The sequence below is a fragment of the Schistocerca nitens genome, chromosome 12 (assembly GCF_023898315.1).
Source record: "Schistocerca nitens isolate TAMUIC-IGC-003100 chromosome 12, iqSchNite1.1, whole genome shotgun sequence".
In the NCBI taxonomy this organism is placed as follows: domain Eukaryota; kingdom Metazoa; phylum Arthropoda; class Insecta; order Orthoptera; family Acrididae; genus Schistocerca; species Schistocerca nitens.
In genome coordinates this window covers 87,744,977-87,767,491 of record NC_064625.1, presented here as the reverse complement: position 1 = coordinate 87,767,491, position 22,515 = coordinate 87,744,977, and the positions used below count along the sequence as shown (strand labels likewise).

General features: G+C 46.8%; 1 protein-coding gene across 1 annotated transcript in view; it reads right to left on the bottom strand.

The window, feature by feature from the left end:
* LOC126215177 (leucine-rich repeat-containing protein 15-like) overlaps positions 1-22,515 on the bottom strand; it is a 202,403-nt gene that overhangs the window by 5,353 nt on the left and 174,535 nt on the right. Inside the window, exon 7 of the mRNA XM_049941843.1 lies at positions 545-708. Coding sequence (XP_049797800.1) covers positions 545-708 — 164 coding nt within the window. The remainder of the gene's footprint in view (positions 1-544; positions 709-22,515) is intronic.

The window sequence follows — 22,515 nt, the reverse complement described above, 5'->3', positions numbered from 1 at the left end:
ATGTGAAAAATACTAAATGAAGGAACAGGTTGGCAGGATACGTGTTAAGAAAGCAGGAAACGAGAAAAGGGAGCTTTAGTGGACAAAAACTGTAGTGAAAGGCGTAGAATATACACAACAAACATCTGAGGGCATTGGATCCAAGTGCTTTTCTAAGATGAAAACGAAGTTGTGGCAATCTGTATCAAACCACTGAGGACACAGGATAATGCGCTCTTCAGTTTGTGGAGATGGAGAGGGCGTAATACCAGATTATGTTTAGAATTGAATAAACGGATGTATGAGCTGAAGAGGAATTGGAAAGTATAACATATGGATGGTGTCTGTAGGAAACGAATGTTAGAAGAAAAGACAAAGTAAAGCATTCTGAGCCACGTAGTGGAATCGTGGCAAAGAAAGACTGGAAGATCGCTCGTATTGTCTACAAGGTTCGATATATAAAGAAATGTAAGATTAAATGGTTTGAAAGCATTGGGAACACAGAACAAAGTGACATTTAGCCCAGTGGCATGTCGATGTAAGCAAAGTGCGTGAAGGAACTCACCCTTGAGCCAGACAAGCGGCTCTATGACGGAGACGTCCATGGTCTGCAGTAGGTTGTGATCCAGCTCCAGGTACTGGAGACGGGAGTTGTTACGGAAGGTTCCGGGCTGAACCAGGGATAGCCGGTTGATGCGCAGCCGCACCTCCTGCAGGTTCGGGTTGCGGCTGGAAACACAAATAAAACATCTCGGTCAAAATCATTTGCTCTCACCCTCCGTATTTCTCTTTCTACAACAGACCACGTGGTCCCGGTAGGCCACTCGTGGCCTGAAGACGGAGTGAGTGCATGTAATGCCTGTTGGTCGGGCTTCATCCGCAGTACAAGGTGTACAACTTTGCTTCCGCCGTTTTCCGATAGGTGGCGACAATGGTAAGTAACGGTCGAAAGAAACAGACCGCAGACGTCAGGCAGTTAGCTTGGACCTCGGTCAACATAACCTCATTCAAACATTAGTCTGTTTGTGTCTGCATCAAAAGTTGGTCTTGATTGAAAATGTCAGTTGGTTCAAATGGCTCTGAGCACTATGCGACTTAACTTCTGAGGTCATCAGTCGCCTAGAACTTAGAACTAATTAAACCTAACTAACCTAGGGACATGACAGACATCCATGCCCGAGGCAGTATTCGAACCTGCTACCGTAGCGGTCGCTCGGCTCCAGACTGTAGCGCCTAGAACCGCACGGCCACTCCGGCCGGCTGAAAATGTCACTTTACGAGCCTAATTCTCGTCATTTGCGGGTAGCGTTACTGTTTTGTTTCAGTATGAAGAAAACAGCGGCTCAGTCTCACTGAATGCTCTCAACTACGTATGGCAAGGACGCTGTTAGTGAAAGAACGTGTCGTGAGTGGTTTCAACTCTTCGTGAACGGTGATTTTATCGTCGTAGACCGGGATAGTGGTTTAAGAGAGAATGTTATAAATAACATATTTCAGCTATCAGTCTTCATTTTGAAATTTTTTGTTGGCAGATCTAGATTTCAGCTAGAAACTAGCCATTCTCAATGCACTATAATTTTTCATCAATGCATTCACAGTTCATTGAATACTCAATGAACTGCGGATGAAGCCCGACCAACAGGCATTACATGCACTCACTCCGTGTTCAGGCCACGAGTGGCCTGCCGGGACCATCCGACCGCCGTGTCATCCTCAGCGTAGGATGCGGATAGGAGGGGCGTGGGGTTAGCACACCGCTCTCCTGATCGTTATGATGATATTCTTGACCGAAGCCGCTACTATTCGGTCGAATAGCTCCTCAATTGGTATCACGAGGCTGAGTGTACCCCGAAAAATGGCAACAGCGCATTGCGGCCTGGGTGGTCACCCATCCAAATGCCGACCACGCCCGACAGCGCTTAACTTCGCTGATCTCACGGGAACCGGTGTATCCACTGCGGCAAGGCCGTTGCCAACAGGCATTACATGCATTGATCAAAAATGATAGTGCATTGAGAATGGCTAGTTTGTAGCTGAAATCTAGTTCTGCCAATAAAAAATTTCAAAAGGACGGCTGATAGCTGAAATCTATTATTGACAAGTCAGTAACAGTCGCTGCGTGCAACAGCTTCTGAATGGAGGGTAACCTGAGAGAGAATGTTTTCGAAGATGCAGAACCGGAGACATTGCTGAGTGAAGAATCGCGTCAAACTCAAGAAGAATTGGCACGATTGGTGCGAGTGACACAGTAAGCCAATTAAAAACGTCTCAAGGCTATGGGCATGATTCAGAAAGAAGGACCTTGGGTCCCGTGCGAGCTGAAACCAAGAGACGTTGAACGCTGTTTGTGTGTTTATGAACAGTTGCTTCAGAGGCAAAAACGGAAGGGATATCTGCATCGCATTGTGACCGGGGACGAAAAATGGGTTCATTACGATAGCCCTAAACGCAAAAACTCATGGGGATATCCCGGCCATGCTTCCACGTCGAAGGCCAAACCGAATATTCAAGGCTCCAAGATCAAGCTCTGCATTTGGTGGGACCAGCTCGGCGTCGTGTACTATGAGGTGTTAAAACCAAGTGAAACAATCACAATTAATGCGTTTGAACAGAGCATTAAAAGGCAAATGGCCGCAATACAGCGAGAGGCACGATAAAGCCATCTTGCAACACGACAACGCTCGACCCCACGTTGCAAAAAGAGCTGAAAACGTACTTGGAAATGTTAAAATGAGAAGTCCTACCCCACCCGCCGTATTCTCCAGACATTGTTCCCTCTGACTATCACATCAATGGCGCATGGCCTGGCTGAGCAACACTTCCGATCTCATGAAGAAGTCACAAATTGGATCGATTCGTGGGTCGCTTCAAAAGCTGAAAAATTTTTTCGACGCGGGATTTGTACACTGCCCGAAAAATGGGAGAATGTAGTGGCTAGCGATGGAAAATACTTTGAATGATACATGTGTAACTAATTTGTTTCTTTAAAGCCTCAAATGTTGAGGAAACGACGGTGGAAGCAAAGTTGTACACCTTGTATATTACCCATCTTTGCCTGTATCTTTGACCACATGTTAAAAATAATGACATTGCCTAAAATAGAACAAGAAGACGTAGAAAGGGAAGAAGATGACGATCGACTTCTAGTAGCCTATACAGAAAGAAATGCTAACTGCTGTCGAGAAATGCTCAAAGTTTTTAACGTGTTCTTGGCGTGAATGTGTCTGTATCACGTTGATAAGTTGTGCAGTTGCTATTAATACGTTATTTCTGGAATCTAACACCTATTTTTATGAAGCTTCCGAGCATCTGCTCCCCTTTTTTGCATTATCGAACACTTTTCCTAAGTTGACAATTCCAATGAAGGAAGGGTCTTTCTGGCTTCCATTGTTAAGCGCAACGTATCAGGGTTGCCCAGAAAGTAATGCACCAAAATTTTTTTCTGAGCCGAAAACAATGCTACGAATGCGATACGTTATGTACACTATTGGCCATTACATTGCTGCACCATGAAGATGACGTGCTACAGACGCGAAATTTAACCGACAGGAAGAAGATGCTGTGATATGCAAATGATTAGCTTTTCAGAGCATTCACACAAGGTTGGCGCCGGTGGCGACACCTACAACGTGCTGACATGGGGAAAGTTTCCAACCGATTTCTCATACACAAACAGCAGTTGACCGGCGTTGCATAGTGAAACGTTGCTGTGATGCCTCGTGTAAGGAGGAGAAATGCTTACCATCACGTTTCCGACTTTGATAAAAGTCGGATTGTAGCCTATCGCGATTGCGGTTTATCGTATCGCGACATTTCTGCTCGTGTTGGTCGAGATCCAATGACTGTTAGCAGAATATGGAAGCGGTGGGTTCAGGAGGGTAATAGAGAACGCCGTGTTGGATCCCAACGGCCCCGTATCAATAGCAGTCGAGATGACAGGCATCTTATTCGCATTGCTGTAACGTATCGTGCAGCCACGTCTCGATCCCTTAGTCAACAGATGGGGACGTCTGCAAGACAACAACCATCTGCACGAACAGTTCGACGATGTTTGCAGCACCACGGACTATCAGCTAGGAGACCATGGCTGCGGTTACCCTTGACGCTGCATCACAGCCTGGAGCGGATGCGATGGTGTACTCGACGACGAACCTGGGTGCACGAATGGCAAAACGGCATTTTTTAGGATGAATCTAGGTTCTGTTTACAGCATCATGATGGTCGCATCCGTGTTTGGTGACATCGCGGTGAACGCACATTGGAAGCGTATATTCGTCGTCTCCATAATGGCGTATCACCCGGCGTGATGGTACGGGGTGCCATTGGTTACACGTCTCGGTCACCTCTTGTTCGGACTGACGGCACTTTGAACAGTGGACGTTACATTTCAGATGTGTTACGACCCGTGGCTCTGCCTTTCATTCGATCCCTGCGAAAATCTACATTTCAGCAGGGTAATGCACGACCGCATGTTGCAGGTCTTGTACGGGCCTTTCTGAATACCGAAAATGTTCGTCTGCTGCCCTGGTCAGCACATTCTCCAGATCTCTCACCAATTGAACACGTCTGGTCAATGGTGTCCGAGCAACTGGCCTGTCACAATACGCCAGTCACTACTCTTGATGAACTGTGGAATCGTGTTGAAGCTGCATGGGCAGCTGCACACGCCATCCAAACTCTGTTTGAGTCAATGCCCAGGCGTATCAAGGCCGTTATTACGGCCAGAGGTGGTCGTTCTGGGTACTGATTTCTCAGGATCTATGCACCCAAATTCCGTTAAAATGTTATCACATGTCAGTTATAGTATAATATGTTTGTCCAATGAATACCCGTTTATCATCTGCATTTCTTCTTGGTGTAGCAATTTTAATGGCCAGTAGTGTATTATTTGAAGTCTCCAGAGTGAGTGCGCCAAGTTTCCGTCCCTTCCGAGAGATAGCGTAGCTGCAGGAGAGTTTAAAAATGGCGTCTGTAGGTGATGTCCGTTACAAACAACGTGTCACCATTGTATTTCTCACTGCAGAGAAAGAAATTGTGGGGAATATTCACAAACGCTATGGAGCAAATGCTCTCGACCCAAGTACAGTTAGTCGCTAGGCACGGAGGGTGAGGCCATAAGAAGGCGGTTCGGCGGAGCTCCTCGACTAGCAGCGATTGGGGAGACCATGCACGGCTGTCACACCTGACATGTTGCTGCGAGCTTACACTTGTTACGGCCATTAAAGGATGCCATTCGCGGAAGAGATTTTAATGAGAAGATGATTAACACAGCGAAGCGCTGGGTCCGCCACAAGGACAAGGATTGGTACCGACAGGACATACAGGCCCTTGTTACGCGCTGGAGGAAGGCCATAGAGTTAAGATGGAGAGTACGTGGAAAAATAGGGTGTGTAGATATAACATTGTTCTTTCGCGTGCGTAATTCTCATTATGTTCAGTAAAGAATTAAGGAAAAAATATGTGGTGCGTTACTTTCTGGACGGCCTTGCCGCAATGGATACACCGCTTCCCGTGAGATCACCGAAGTTAAGCGCTGTCGGGCGTGGTCAGCACTTGGATGGGTGACCATCCAGGCAGCCATGCGCTGTTGCCATTTTCCGGGGTGCACTCAGCCTCGTGATGCCAATTGAGGAGCTACACGACCGAACAGTAGCGGCTTCGGTCAAGAATACCACCATAACGACCGGAGGACTGGTGTGCTGATCCCACGCCCCTGCTATCCGCATCCTCCCCTGAGGATGACACGGCGGTCGGATGATCCCAGCAGGCCACTCATGGCAGGAAGACGGAGTCACTTTCTGGGCACCCCTCGTGAGAACTACCTCTCTAGGGGCTTTAGCTGATTGTCGCCTAACAGATCCTCTATTTTGTTTTCCATTTCTCTGTATACTATCGTTACCAGCAGATTAGATGCACGAGATGTTGTGCTGAATGTGAGATTGTTCTCGCACTTACCTGTTCCTGCTGTCTTCAGAATTCTGTGGACAATTTGTATACTAAAACCGGATGGTATAATATTTGTACCGAATATTCGTAGCATCGTGCAGTGTGCCGCAAGATATATAGCCCGGGCAGAAGGACCCATGAAGCGGCATTTTGCTGACATGGCATGACGTCACCCATATGAGAACAACGTCCTCGCTTGTTATTGAAGAAGCCAGGCAGCATGTTTCAGAATTACACCGACAAACGTCGAGAGGATGTAGAAGTTGTCTTGAGAAACCAAATGACGATAGGAACCCATGTCTGCAAACTTCATCCAGCACCACTACAGAGCGTCGAAGCTACAGGCGCCGGCGCTTGTATATGTTTGGGTACACTGGGTGATTCCGTGATGATTTTACCAACTTTCGAGGATAAATGTATCAATTTGAGGTAAGGGTCCCTGGTCCAGAAACAAACGTGTCGAAAGCTGTAAGCGAAAACCGTTCTGATACCTCTGACAGTACCAGTATTGTTGTTGCTAAAATAGTAGAATAGGCAACTTTCACAAATGGTGGTGTGGAGAAAAACAGGAGTAAGGTGTCTAGTAAACATGAGTTTTGAGAAGCACACCTGAAGATCTTAGCTATTGTGAAACACATCCACTTCATTGAACAAGCGCTCATGTTCCTTAAGGCACGCATTTTAGAGTCCATCTTTACTCGACTTCTGTACTGTTTTGATCTATACTGCCATCCCTGAAAGTTGTCTCCCGTACCGTATTAGCAACAACAGTTCCAGTACATACATTACTGGCCATTAAAATTGCTACACCAAGAAGAAATGCAGATGATAAACGGGTATTCATTGGACAAATATATTATACTAGCCCTGACATGTGATTACATTTTCACGCAATTAGGATGCATAGATCCTGAGAAATCAGTACCCAGAACAACCACCTCTGGCCGTAATAACGGCCTTGATACGCCTGGACACTGAGACAAACAGAGCTTGGATGGCGTGTACAGGTACAGCTGCCCATGCAGCTTTAACACGATACCATAGTTCATCAGGAGTAGTGACTGGCGTATTATCACGAGCCAGTTCCTCGGCCACCATTGACCAGACGTTTTCAGGTGGTGAGGGATCTGGCCAGGGCAGCAGTCGAACATTTTCTGTATCTAGAGAGGCCCGTACAGAACCTGCAACATGCAGTCGTGCATTATCCTGCTGAAATGTAGGCTTTCGCAGGGATCGAATGAAGGGTAGAGCCACGGGTAGTAACACATCTGAAATGTAACGTCAATGCGAACAAGAGGTGACGGAGACGTGTAACCAGTGGCACCCCATACCATCACGCCGGGTGATACGCCAGTATGGCGGTGACGAACACACGCTTCCAATGTGCGTCCACCGCGATGTCGCCAGACACGGATGCGACCATCATGATGCTGTAAACAGAACCTGTATTCATCCGAAAAAAAAATGACGTTTTGCCATTCGTGCACCCAGGATACTTGTTGAGTGCACCATCGCAGCCGCTCCTGTCTGTGATGCCGCGTCAAGGGTAACCGCAGCCATGGTCTACTAGTCCATGCTGCTGCAAACGTCGTCGAACTGTTCGTGCAGATGGTTGTTGTCTTGCAAACGTCTCCATCTGTTGACTCAGGGATCGAGACGTGGCTGGACGATGCGTTATAGCCATGCGGATAAGATGCCTGTCGTCTCGACTGCTAGTGGTACGAGGCCGTTGGGCTCCAGCACGGCGTTCCGTATTACTCTCCTGAACCCACCGATTCCATATACGATAAACCGCAATCGCGATAGGCTACAATTCGACCTTTATCAAAGTCGGAAACGTGATGGTACGCATTTCTCCTCCTTACACGAGACATCACAACAACGTTTCACCAGGCAACGCCGGTCAACTGCTGTTTGTGAATGAGAAATCGGTTGGAAACTTTCCTCATGCCAACATGTTGTAGGTGTCGCCACCGGCGCCAGCCTTGTGTGAATGCTCTGAAAAGCTTATCATTTGCATATCACAGCACCTTCTTCCTGTCGGTTAAATTTCGCGTCTGTAGCACGTCATCTCCGTGATGTAGCAGTTTTAATGGCCAGTAGTGTATATGTGGTGTCACCGCTAGACACCACACTTGCTAGGTGGTAACTTAAATCGGCCGCGGTCCTGTAGTACATGTCGGACCCGCGTGTCGCCACTGTGTATTCGCAAACCTAGCGCCACCACATGGCAGGTCACAAGACACGGACTTGACCTCGCCCCAGTTGTACGGACGACATAGCTTGCGACTAGACCTACCTAGTATTCCTCTCAATTGCCGAGAGACTGATAGAATAGCCTTCAGCTTATTCCATAGCTACCATCTAGCAAGGCGCCAGTTGTATCATTGCTAATTGCTTACTACTATGCAAGAGATGTATTTCAACAAGAACAAGACTACATTAAAGTTAAGTATATTAAAATCTCTCTTCTTTTCTTTATAGTTTTCATCCAGTCTCCTGTTTCAGGATTTACGCCCGTCTGCGTTAGTTTCGCGTGCACCTAGCCACTCATTGTGTCGAGACCTTAGGGAATCGACACAACAGTATATACCACTATCAGAGGTATCAGAACGGTTTTCTCTTATATCTAGTTATGAACACTTGTTCATTAGAGGAGTAGTGTTTCAAAGTAGCGAAGACCAGCAAGTGGTCATAGTCCTTAAGGTATGCGTTTTACAGCACATGCTTGCTGGACATTTTTCTTTTGTTTCGGTCCACACTACCTCTTCAGAAAATATGGAAAGCAAAGAGTTTGCAGTAAAAGAGGTTTGTTTCGCAGTATCGAAGATTAAGAATTGCTCATACATCTTAAGCTATGCGTTTTAGAGCCATGTTTACTTCACTTTTTTGGGTCGAATGATCATTCCTGTCATATCCACGAATATTGGCCATCACTTCTGAAACACCCTGTACATGCATACATATGCAGGCGCCGGCGCCTGGAACTTCGGAAGTTGGATGACGTTTCCGGAGTAAGTTCCCATTCTCATTTTTTGCTCAAGACGTCTTCTACATCCCCTCGAAGTTTCTCGGTGTAATTTTGAAAAACTCTGTATGTATAGTAGCATGGAAATTCCTTTCCTTTGACTGGCTAAAACAGTCAAGGCAGAAACTCGCTTGTATTAGCAGAGGGCAGTTAGCTGGAGATGGCCAGATTGTACCGAAGCGGCTGGTCAGGTACGGAACAATTTGTTATGCAATAGTGATGAGCCATGCGTGGGTCGTGTTCCCGCCATCATGTATTTTACACCCTGTTTTTAACTACGTCCAGCTCACTACGCCAATTTAAATTGCTGGTGTCACTGAGTTTCTGCTTTGCCGCACCGCGAGCGGCGCTAGCAGCGCGTATCATTATATCCCCTCTCGTCGTGTCTTTGCTCGACTGCTATTACTTCCCTGTCGTCGTCTGTCGTAAGCCAGTTCGGGTCGTGAGTTAGGGTTGCCAGCCAGTTGGAATGTGTCTGGAGCGCAGTCCGGACCTGCCAGTCGCGAGTTGCAATGCGGCACTGGTGCAGTCGGGTTGGAGCAGTGAGGTCTGCGTCGGCATGGCTCGCGCGACCGTTGCCGCCACGCATCACTTCAGCCGGGCCACGGTCTTGGTGGATGGTCGGCCGGTCGTCCTACCGGACGACGCGTTTTGGCTCGCCGATCGTTCATGAGTCGGCTGTGTGTGTGTGTGCATCGGCTCCCTATTTGTCTTTGTTAGTGCTTAATTACTGTTTGGTATAGTTCAGGTCTTCGTGCGTTTGTCAGGTTGTGTGTTTAGTTGGCGTTATTTACTCTGACGACTATTTTAGATGTTGTCGGCATTCTGAGGGGACTCGGTAGGTTGGTGTGGACCAGGCAGGATATCTCGGTGCGGTGCAGTCGGCTGGGTCCGCTGGCGGTCCCTGCGCAGTGTCGGAGCCTGTGTGGAGCTGTCCGGTCGCTACGAGTTTCGTGGCTCACCGACCCAGGACGTCAAAGTTGAGTTGTCTTAAGTACCCGAGCCACGTCCGTTCATGTTGTTCGTTTCGGTGGTTCGCTGTTGGGGAGCTTTTCTTGTGATCAACACCGAGTGGTTGTAGTGGTGAAATCGAGCCACCGTGCGGTGGAGTTAATTACACTCCTGGAAATGGAAAAAAGAACACATTGACACCGGTGTGTCAGACCCACCATACTTGCTCCGGACACTGCGAGAGGGCTGTACAAGCAATGATCACACGCACGGCACAGCGGACACACCAGGAACCGCGGTGTTGGCCGTCGAATGGCGCTAGCTGAGCAGCATTTGTGCACCGCCGCCGTCAGTGTCAGCCAGTTTGCCGTGGCATACGGAGCTCCATCGCAGTCTATAACTCTGGTAGCATGCCGCGACAGCGTGGACGTGAACCGTATGTGCAGTTGACGGACTTTGAGCGAGGGCGTATAGTGGGCATGCGGGAGGCCGGGTGGACGTACCGCCGAATTGCTCAACACGTGGGGCGTGAGGTCTCCACAGTACATCGATGTTGTCGCCAGTGGTCGGCGGAAGGTGCACGGGCCCGTCGACCTGGGACCGAACCGCAGCGACGCACGGATGCACGCCAAGACCGTAGGATCCTACGCAGTGCCGTAGGGGACCGCACCGCCACTTCCCAGCAAATTAGGGACACTGTTGCTCCTGGGGTATCGGCGAGGACCATTCGCAACCGTCTCCATGAAGCTGGGCTACGGTCCCGCACACCGTTAGGCCGTCTTCCGCTCACGCCCCAACATCGTGCAGCCCGCCTCCAGTGGTGTCGCGACAGGCGTGAATGGAGGGACGAATGGAGACGTGTCGTCTTCAGCGATGAGAGTCGCTTCTGCCTTGGTGCCAATGATGGTCGTATGCGTGTTTGGCGCCGCGCAGGTGAGCGCCACAATCAGGACTGCATACGACCGAGGCACACAGGGCCAACACCCGGCATCATGGTGTGGGGAGCGATCTCCTACACTGGCCGTACACCACTGGTGATCGTCGAGGGGACACTGAATAGTGCACGGTACATCCAAACCGTCATCGAACCCATCGTTCTACCATTCCTAGACCGGCAAGGGAACTTGCTGTTCCAACACGACAATGCACGTCCGCATGTATCCCGTGCCACCCAACGTGCTCTAGAAGGTGTAAGTCAACTACCCTGGCCAGCAAGATCTCCGGATCTGTCCCCCATTGAGCATGTTTGGGACTGGATGAAGCGTCGTCTCACGCGGTCTGCACGTCCAGCACGAACGCTGGTCCAACTGAGGCGCCAGGTGGAAATGGCATGGCAAGCCGTTCCACAGGACTACATCCGCATCTCTACGATCGTCTCCATGGGAGAATAGCAGCCTGCATTGCTGCGAAAGGTGGATATACACTGTACTAGTGCCGACATTGTGCATGCTCTGTTGCCTGTGTCTATGTGCCTGTGGTTCTGTCAGTGTGATCATGTGATGTATCTGACCCCAGGAATGTGTCAATAAAGTTTCCTCTTCCTGGGACAATGAATTCACGGTGTTCTTATTTCAATTTCCAGGAGTGTATATTGGTTGACCACAAGTGCACCAGCGGAATTTTCTGCATTGTGGCCGCTTGTTTTCTGGTTACCTGCCTAGGCCACTGATGTAATTTCAGGCAGTGTCCTTTCCTCACCTCTTGTCGCTGTCCAACACGGTGTATAGTTTTGACAGCTCAAGACATTCTTCATTGTGGATAATCACGTCTCTAGCAGTTTGGTCTTTCAGTTTTAATATGCCGACCCGTGGCTAGCAAGTCGTTTGGTCGGTCAGTCCGTGACTGTCTCTTGGTAGGGTATCGACGGATCAAGTATAATTGGGCCCACCACCTGCCTCACTGAAGTGAACGTTAATGTTTCGAGGGCGCTGGCACGGTAGCTCAGCGTGTTCGGCCAGAGGTCTAGCTGCCCTCTGTAATAAAAAAAAAAACAACTGAGTTAATGGATCAACAACGAACTGAATCGGGTGTCTTTCGACGTCCGCCTAGAGCAGATACAACAAAGGAAAACGAACAAAATGAGATTAAAAAAAAAGAAAAAAGAAAGAGGGCAGCTCCCCCCCCCCCCCCCCCATGGAGGCGTCTGAGTGCCGGTCTATACTGTCCTTTTCATGGGTGTTTAATGGTCTGTTGGTAATCTATTGTAGCCAATGCTTTAAAATTTTTTTTTGTGTTTTATGTAAATCAATGGCCTTCAGCCCATATAAGTAAGTTTGAATTCTGGCAAGTGGATATTTTGCCGAAAGTTACTGTTGTAGTACCGTCTTTTCATTTAGTGCGCTTACAGCCACTTAAAGGTTCAAGGCATTTTGAATTTCTGGTAAAATCAATTGTTGGCCTTCGTCTGCTTAAAACCATATTCTTAAATGTAGTTACTGTCGTTGCGTTGCTTTTTTATTTAGTGTGATTTCGGCCACTTAAAACTTAAAGGTTTAAGGTATTTTTGAATTTCTGGGAAATCAATTGTGGGCCTTCAGCTGCTTAAAGTCTTAAAAAAGTTTTGAAATTTAATTGTGACATTTAGCCGTTTATATTGCACCTTGTTCATGTTTGTTCTATCCACTTTTGCCTTGAGGCTTTCAGTATATATATATATATATATATATATATATATATATATATATATATATATATTCCTGGAAATTGAAATAAGAACACCGTGAATTCATTCTCCCAGGAAGGGGAAACTTTATTGACACATTCCTGGGGTCAGATACATCACATGATCACACTGATGACACATTCCTGGGGTCAGATACATCACATGATCACACTGACAGAACCACAGGCACATAGACACAGGCAACAGAGCATGCACAATGTCGGCACTAGTACAGTGTATATCCACCTTTCGCAGCAATGCAGGCTGCTATTCTCCCATGGAGACGATCGTAGAGATGCTGGATGTAGTCCTGTGGAACGGCTTGCCATGCCATTTCCACCTGGCGCCTCAGTTGGACCAGCGTTCGTGCTGGACGTGCAGACCGCGTGAGACGACGCTTCATCCAGTCCCAAACATGCTCAATGGGGGACAGATCCGGAGATCTTGCTGGCCAGGGTAGTTGACTTACACCTTCTAGAGCACGTTGGGTGGCACGGGATACATGCGGACGTGCATTGTCCTGTTGGAACAGCAAGTTCCCTTTCCGGTCTAGGAATGGTAGAACGATGGGTTCGATGACGGTTTGGATGTACCGTGCACTATTCAGTGTCCCCTCGACGATCACCAGTGGTGTACGGCCAGTGTAGTAGATCGCTCCCCACACCATGATGCCGGGTGTTGGCCCTGTGTGCCTCGGTCGTATGCAGTCCTGATTGTGGCGCTCACCTGCACGGCGCCAAACACGCATACGACCATCATTGGCACCAAGGCAGAAGCGACTCTCATCGCTGAAGACGACACGTCTCCATTCGTCCCTCCATTCACGCCTGTCGCGACACCACTGGAGGCGGGCTGCACGATGTTGGGGCGTGAGCGGAAGACGGCCTAACGGTGTGCGGGACCGTAGCCCAGCTTCATGGAGACGGTTGCGAATGGTCCTCGCCGATACCCCAGGAGCAACAGTGTCCCTAATTTGCTGGGAAGTGGCGGTGCGGTCCCCTACGGCACTGCGTAGGATCCTACGGTCTTGGCGTACATCCGTGCGTCGCTGCGGTCCGGTCCCAGGTCGACGGGCCCGTGCACCTTCCGCCGACCACTGGCGACAACATCGATGTACTGTGGAGACCTCACGCCCCACGTGTTGAGCAATTCGGCGGTACGTCCACCCGGCCTCCCGCATGCCCACTATACGCCCTCGCTCAAAGTCCGTCAACTGCACATACGGTTCACGTCCACGCTGTCGCGGCATGCTACCAGTGTTAAAGACTGCGATGGAGCTCCGTATGCCACGGCAAACTGGCTGACACTGACGGCGGCGGTGCACAAATGCTGCTCAGCTAGCGCCATTCGACGGCCAACACCGCGGTTCCTGGTGTGTCCGCTGTGCCGTGCGTGTGATCATTGCTTGTACAGCCCTCTCGCAGTGTCCGGAGCAAGTATGGTGGGTCTGACACACCGGTGTCAATGTGTTCTTTTTTCCATTTTCTGGAGTGTATCTTGATAATCTGCCATTGTAGCAGCAGTAACCGATCTGGCAACTGCACCAGACACTTGTTGTGTTAAGCCCATTTTACATGATAGATTTTCTTGTCTCAATTGGCTACTCGGAACAAGTGAGTCTACTGCAGCGCCCCTGGCGCTTTATTCCTGTGGTGAAACTCGGTCTGTTTCGAGTGGTCATTTTCGTTTACACGCCAGAGCAAAATTTGCGTGTGTTCTGAGAGCTGTCTGCTGCGTAGTTTGGTGGTGAACGTGAGGTTATGAGAGACTAACCTTTCTAAGAAAAAGTAAAAATATAAAACCAAAATATTGAAACAAGAATAATAATAAAGTTTATCAATGTCCACAGCAGAATTCATAGGGGAAGTTCTCGTCAAGGAATCTACCTGTATACTCGTACATTTATTTCCTCGAGAAAATATATACTTGCAAAGTACAATAGCCGGCTACGTTCGCGGGTTCGAATCCTGCCTCGGGCATGGATGTTTGTGACGTCCTCACGTTAATTAGGTTTAAGTAGTTCTAAGTTCTAAGGGACTGATGACCTCAGAAGCTAAGTCCCATAGTGCTCAGAGCCATTCGAACCAAAGTACAATAACTTGAATGCAGTAAATGGCGTCTTTTGGCTTTATCCTTTATATCTCGTTTTCTTGTAAAGTGCCAAATAACATCGAAAATTATGTATCTCGTCAGATAAGTCTGACCTTTCCACGGTTGAAATAATTTTCATTAAAGCACATTATCTACTTACGTCCTTATTTGGGCATAGTGTATGCTTTTTCTCTCTAATATACTTCGTGTATCTTGTACGAGAAGACCAGGAAAAAATCTCAGGACCTTGTGTGACTTTTCAGTGTGCCACGAAAACAAAGCAAACCACCCAATAAGGATTAAGGAGGCACGAAAGCACTCTCATCGTGGTTGCTTTCTGATTTATATGCAGCCACAAAAGATACACGCACTTTGAGTAGTCGAATTTGACCAGAAATTCGATCGTGTAGATCGGGCTTTATAGAGGCGTTGCCGACCGCAGCGGAGTATTCAGCCTGTTTACGTGTCCCTGTATTTGAATACGCATGCCTACACCAGTTTCCTTGGCGCTTCAGTGTACAGGGTGGCGCACGAAATGTGTTACCAATTGTTTCTTTCACAATTTACGACGCACATTAGATATCCCGCTGGGATCTCTACAGCAGTACCAGCAGAGCTTGGAAAAACAAATGAGTTACGAAATGACGTGTAATTCACGATACTGCCGCTAGGAGCCTAGTAAGCAGCAATGGCTGACAGTGGACGACTGACGACACAGCAACGATCGGCAATTGTGTTATTTTTTCATGAAACGAAAAGCCTTGTTGTGACTCAGAGGCGTTTTCGACAACAGTTTAACAAACGGTGGGTCCCTTGCAAGCAGACCATCCACAGGTTGTACGATAAATTTGTACAGGAAGGAACAGTATTGGAAGCGAAGCGACCTCGGCCTAAGCCTGTTTGATCGCCGGAGAATATTGAAGCGGTACGAGTTGCTGTACAGAGAAGTCCCGGTAAATCGTGTAGAAAGGCAGCAGTGCAATTGGGAATATCCAGACGCTCCGTTCAACGCATGTGCACACTGTTCACTGAAGAACACAAGCAGCAGAGACCACTGTTTGCTCAGTGGGCGGAGGATAGGGAAGAAACTCTCAACAACGTTTGGTTTTCAGACGAGGCGCATTTTCATTTAGACGGTGTGGTTAACAAACAAAATGTACGCTTTTGGGCGACTGAAAACCCACAAGTGCTTCATGAACGATAACATTATGCTCCGAGGATTACAGCGTGGGCAGCAATTTCCAGTCACGGACTTATTGGACCCTTTTTCTTTGAAGAAACTGTGAACAGCGAGCGTTATTTGAGCATGCTTCGCAATAGCTTCATTCCACAGCTTCTTGGTACTGCCTTGCCCCTCAACACGCAGCGGTTCATGCAAGATGGGGCAAGGCCACATACTGCAAACACTGTGTTGGAGTTTTTACAGGAGCATTTCGACATGCGGATCATTTCACTCAGGCTTCCAGGTCGCTTCAATGACGGACAAAATTGCTCCCCCCCCCCTCCCCCCCCTAATAGTCCAGACGTCAATCCATGTGACTTTTTTCTTTGAGGGTACCTAAAGGAAAAAAAAATTGTGGAAACGTCCACGTGATTTAATGGAGCTCAGAAGATTTATTCTTCAAGCTTGCAGTGAAATTACGGAAGACATGTGACGTAGGTTAATCACTAACTTCAGTGTTCGTTTGAAGGAAGTTAGGAAACGAAATGGTGGACATATTGAGAATGTGTTGAGTTAGAATAAATCTCCATGGACGGCTCTTCATTGTAGTGTATGTTCCTTTCAGATTGTGTTGACAACATATATTCGAAAACAAAATGGTAACACATTTCGTGCGCCACCCTGTATATGAGATTTTGTCGAGGTGTATGCAAGAGGCTTGTTTAGAGCCTAGAATGGAGCACCGATCATGCCCGATACAAGAGAGGTGGCGAATAAGCTGAACGGGCAAACAGTGCCGCTGACTCGCGCTCACCGCGCGGGTGCAGTGCTCTGACCTAGACCCTTTGGCTGGGAAGTAATTTCGTCGGTTGACCACAGCGTCAGCGTCTCCGGAGCCCCTCTGGCAGAGGTCACGAGCAGGCAGGGCCCGCGTCCTTGGCTCGCCGCGGCCGCAGGAAGCCGCCGACATTGTGCTGCAGAGGGGCCGTCTCGCCTCGGCTGGTCCGCCGCCTTGCGCAACCTCGGAACGTAATTAGCCGGCTTCTGTGGGCCGAGGATCCCGTGGGCTGCTCCCACACCGGCGACACCCGGCGAGACCCGGCCAAGGAGAAGGCAGCTTCTACAGGCAGCCCTTCTCCTGCCTCTAAGACGAGCGTCAGCACTGCGATGAATGCCATTGTGAATATGCACAAGGAATCCAGAATGAGATTTTCACTCTGCAGCGGAGTGTGCGCTGATATGAAACTTCCTCGCAGATTAAAACTGTGTGCCCGACTCGATACTGGCAGAAGTAAAGCTGTGAGTACCGGACGTGAGTCGTGCTTCGGTAGCTCAGATGGTAGAGCACTTGCCCGCGAAAGGCAGGTCCCGAGTTCGAGTCTCGGTCGGGCACACAGTATTAATCTGCCAGGAAGTTTCATATCAGCGCAAACTCCGCTGCAGAGTGAAAATCTCATTCTGGAAACATCCCCCAGGCTGTGGCTAAGCCATGTCTCCGCTGTATCCTTTCTTTCAGGAGTGCTGGTTCTGCAAGGTTCGCAGGAGAGCTTCTGTAAAGTTTGGAAGGTAGGAGACGAGATACTGGCAGATGTAAAGCTGTGAGTACCGGACGTGAGTCGTCCTTCGGTAGCTCAGATGGTAGAGCACTTGCCCGCGAAAGGCAAGGTCCTGAGTTCGAGTCTCGGTCGGGCACACAGTTTTAATCTGCCAGGAAGTTTCATGCACAAGGTAGTCCCAGTCTTCAAGAAGGGTCGTCGAGCAGATGCGCAAAACTATGGACCTATATCTCTGACGTCGATCTGTTGTAGAATTTTAGAACATACTTTTTGCTCGCATATCATGTCATATCTGGAAACCAAGGATCTACTCTGTAGGAATCAATATGCATTCCGGAAACAGCGATCGTGTGAGACCCAACTCGCTATATAATAGATACAGGCTCCCAGGTAGATGCCATTTTCCTTGACTTCCGGAAGACGTTCGATAGAGTTCCTCACTGTCGTCTGATAAACAAAGTAAGAGCCTACGGAATATCAGACCAGCTGTGTGGCTGGATTGAAGGGTTTTTAGCAAACAGAACACAGCATGTTGTCTTCAATGGAGAGACGTCCACAGACGTTAAAGTAACCTCTGGCGCGCCACAGGTGAGTGTTATGGGACCATTGCTTTTCACAATATATATAAATGACCTAGTAGATAGTGTCGGATATCTGGATGAGGTATCGAATAAATTGCTTCCCCCTACTTATACCTCCCGAGGAGATCAAGAATGTAAAATTAGAGAGATTCGAGCGCGCACGGAGGCTTTCCGGCAGTCGTTCTTCCCGCGAACCATACGCGACTGGAACAGGAAACGGAGGTAATGACAGTGGCATGTAAAGTGCCTCCGCCACACACCGTTAGGTGGCTTGCGGAGTATAAATGTAAATGTAGATGTATGCGGTGTGTCTGAAACCGTTTGGGTCAAACTGGAACAGTCGATACTGGGTGCACAACCGATAATACCGAGGCTGGTATCCACTGGTCAGAAATGTATTATGGATATACGCAGCGTGCACAGCATATATCAAGGTATCCAGAATGAGATTTTCACTCTGCAGCGATGTGTGCACTGATATGAAACTTCGTGGCAGATTAAAACTGTCTGCCGGACCGAGACTCGAACTTGGAACCCTTGCCTTCCGCGGGCAAGTGCTCTACCATCTGAGCTACCCAAGCACGACTCACGACTCACGTCCCGACGGGGCCTGAGTCGTGCTTGGGTACCTCAGATGGTAGAGCACTTGCCCGCGGAAGGCAAAGATCCCGAGTTCGAGTCTCGGTCCGGCACACACTTTTTATCTGCCAGGAAGTTTTATAGCAAGGTAGTTAGTTACAAGTTCCATGGATCATTTTGCACGATACATGACAATGACGTGGAAAGAGTTATTTACATCTACATCATACATTAATTTGTCGATGGTGTTACATTCCTAACATTTATACGTTCTCTATTTTTTGTAAGTTTATTTTTTCTCTTTTTTAAGTATAAAAAGAAAAAAAAAACATACAGATGTGAGCTTGTAACTCCTACCACCTTGTTGTTGTTGTGGTCTTCAGTCCTGAGACTGGTTTGATGCAACTCTCCATGCTACCCTACCCTGTGCAAGCTTCTTCATCTCCCAGTACCTACTGCAATCTACAGCTTTCTGAATCTGTTTAGTGTCTTCATCTCTTGGTCTCCCTCTACGATTTTTATCCTCCACGCTGCCCTCTAATACTAAACTGGTGATCCCTTGATGCCTCAGAATATGTCCTACCAACAGATCCCTTCTTCTAGTCAAGTTGTGCCACCAATTTCTCTTCTTCCCAGTTCTATTCAGCACCTCATTAGCTATGTGATCTACCCATCTAATCTTCAGCATTCTTCTGTAGCATCACATCTCGGAAGCTTCAATTCTCTTCTTGTCCAAACTATTTGACAGCAATTTTCCTTTGCAGCTTTTTTCAGACCATTTTCTTGTATGACTTCCCCCAAGTATTTATACTGAGTAGCCCTTTTTATTTTTCCATGTGTCGTGTTCAAAAACAAGTTACATGCCATATATTCCGTTTTTTCAAATGATATATGTAGTCCTACATTGACCGTAACTTCTTTAAGGATTTCAGTTTGTTTCGAGTTGTGTTAATATAACTAGTTAAAATTGCCAGATCATCTGGAAAGGCCAGGCAATCTAATATTACTTCTGCCTAACTTGATTGATTAATCTGTATTTTGATTCGACTTTTTCTCTCGCCATTGTGTAATCACCTTTTACAAAACAAAGTTAAACAGTAATGGGGGGAGTTCATCTGCCTGTCTAACATCAGTCTTTCTGTCAAATGGTTCAGAAGTTTCTGGCACGAACTTAAGTTTAGAGCTAGTGTCAATTAACGTTATCTCAATCAGTGTTAGAGTTTTACTATCTATCCCTTGTTCCTTTAAAATTTGGAAAAGACATTCACTATCAGACTTAGTAGTAGGCCCTTTTAAAATCCGCAAATGTAAATACAATATTGTTATCAGAAATTCTTTGGTTCCTAAGGATTAGTTATAAATTAAGAATTTGCTTTGGACAGGATCTGTTTGATATAAAGCCTGCTTGTATTCACCAATTTTTGGTTCAAACAGTTCTTGGGCTCTGCCAAGTAAACATTGGGAGAAAAATGTGTATGTTACCGGGAGAAGGGAGATTCCTCCGTAAATATTGACATCGGTTCTGTCCCTTATTTAATGCAATGTATGAATTAGGACAATTTTCCAGTCCTCAGTTATTTTCTCAGTTTGCCAAATATGTCGTATTAGTTGATTGATCTGTTTCAAAGTGTTGCGGCGGGCTGCTTTTAGTACTTCTGCAATTACGCCATCTTCTCCGGATGCTTTATTGTTTCTATGTTTCTTAATTTGCTTAATTATTTCGATACTATTAGGTTCTTTAGAGGTATGGTTGGTGTTGTTAGTCTGCTGTGGTTTTAATTTATTGGCTGGTTGTGTACAGTTCAATCGTTTTACAAAGTAATTAGCAAGGACCTTACAGTTTTCCTGGTTGTTCAGAGCTCAACAGCCATTTTCATTTTGAAGCAGAGACATTGAGCTTGGTAACAGGTTAGATTTGTTTTGAATGTTTTATAAAATTTTCTTGTATTGTTCTTTTTGGAAGTATTCTAGATTTCTGAAAGTTAGGCATTTTCGTAGTTTCTTTTAGTCTAATTCAGGTATTCCCTTTCTTACAGTTAGAAATGTGTTGTACGTATTTTCAGTTTTGTTACTATTCCAATTTTTGAAAGCCTCATGCCTAAATTTAACTGTTGTTTCACAATCCGCTTTCCACCAAGCATGCTTTTATTTCTTTCGAAGCGGAACTAAATTTTGTGCCGTTGTGATGAACTTTTACTTTAAGCTTCGAAAATTGTTGGATTATATTTTTTCAAGTTCGCTAGTTAGAGTTGGGGTTATTTTAGCAGTATCAAATTTTGGGACAACATTTTTTGTTTTGAAGAGTTTTTACGGTTGCAGTTTTGCTTTTATTCGCATTAAGTAATGGTAAAATTCTGTATTAGCCCTTAAAATTTCCTTGTATTTGTGGTATGAAGTTGCTACATGATCGATTTGATATTCTCCAATAAATATATTGGGTGCCTGCCAAGTTTTTTGTTTGGATGGGTTGACATGATCTTAAGTTTAAATTTTTTGCTCGTTTCAACAAGTCATTGACCATTTTGGATTGTCCATTTATGCGCAGGAAATCCACTCACCTTTATCTTATGTTTTTTCTCTTTACCTAATTGAGCATTAAAATCACCCACTAAAATTTTAACATGGTTGCTGGAATTTTCGAGATGATGCTCTCTAACGTTCCAAAGCTTCATTAACTTCTTCAGGATTTTTACAGTTATCCTCATTGACTGACATATGGGCATTAATTAAAATGTATGTCTTATTTGCGCATTTAAGAGAAAATGTCATTAGTCTATTATTAATGGGTTTTACCTCCGTTTTTGAATTAAAAATATTTTTGTAGACTGAAAAGGCAACTCCGGGGTGTAATGTATTATTAAGTATTCTGTTACCTCGATTACTTTTTAAAAGACGATAATTGCCGAAATCCATGGTGTTATTATCTATCATTCGTGTTTTTGAAGTGCGAAAATTTGAATCTTCTGTTCTTTTAATGATCTCCCAACTTATGAAGTTCACCTGGTTGCAAAAGTGTTTGTATGTTAAGTGTTGCAAAAAATGTATTTGTTTTGGTTTTAAGTTGGCCAGAGGACTCAGACTTTCTCTGCTGTATTTCAACCTGGCCGCTCCAGGATCCAGAAGACCAGTTGCGGCAGTAATACTGGAGGTGGATTGATTATCAAAATGCTGCATGATGATTGTACCTGGAATCAGGTGGGGATGAGTAGACTCATTGAGTCAACTCGGAATGAAATTACAATGAAATGAATAGCCGTAGCTGCATACAGGCCTTCATACTCGTCAACAGGAAACCGTTAAAAATGTGTGCCCCGACCGGGACTCGAGCCCAGGATTTCCTGCTTGCATGGCAGACACTCTATCCGTCTGAGCCACCGAGGACACAGAACACAGAGGATAGTGCGACTGCAGGGACTTATCTTTGGCACGCCTCCCGTGAGACCCATATTCCCAAATTATTGTCCCGCACTATATTCGTAGTGCCCCTGCCCATCGGAACAAAAAGTACGCTATATAAAATCTGTGATAAAACGGTCTAGATAGATTTTTTTTAATGACGTGTTTCGGGGTTCATCTACATCTACATCTACATTTATACTCCGCAAACCACCCAACGGTGTGTGGCGGAGGGCACTTTACGTGCCACTGTCATAACCTCCCTTTCCTGTTCCAGTCACTTATGGTTTGCGGGAAGAACGACAGCCGGAAAGCCTCCGTGCGCGCTCGAATCTCTCTAATTTTACATTTGTCATCTCCTCGGGAGGTATAAGTAGGGGGGAAGTAATATATTCCTCATCCAGAAACGCACCCTCTCGAAACCTGGACAGCAAGCTACACCGCGATGCAGAGCGCGTCTCTTGCAGAGTCTACCACTTGAGTTGGCTAAACATCTCCGTAACGCTATCACGCTTACCAAATAACCCTGTGACGAAACGCGCCGCTCTTCTTTGGATCTTCTCTATCTCCTCTGTCAACCCGAC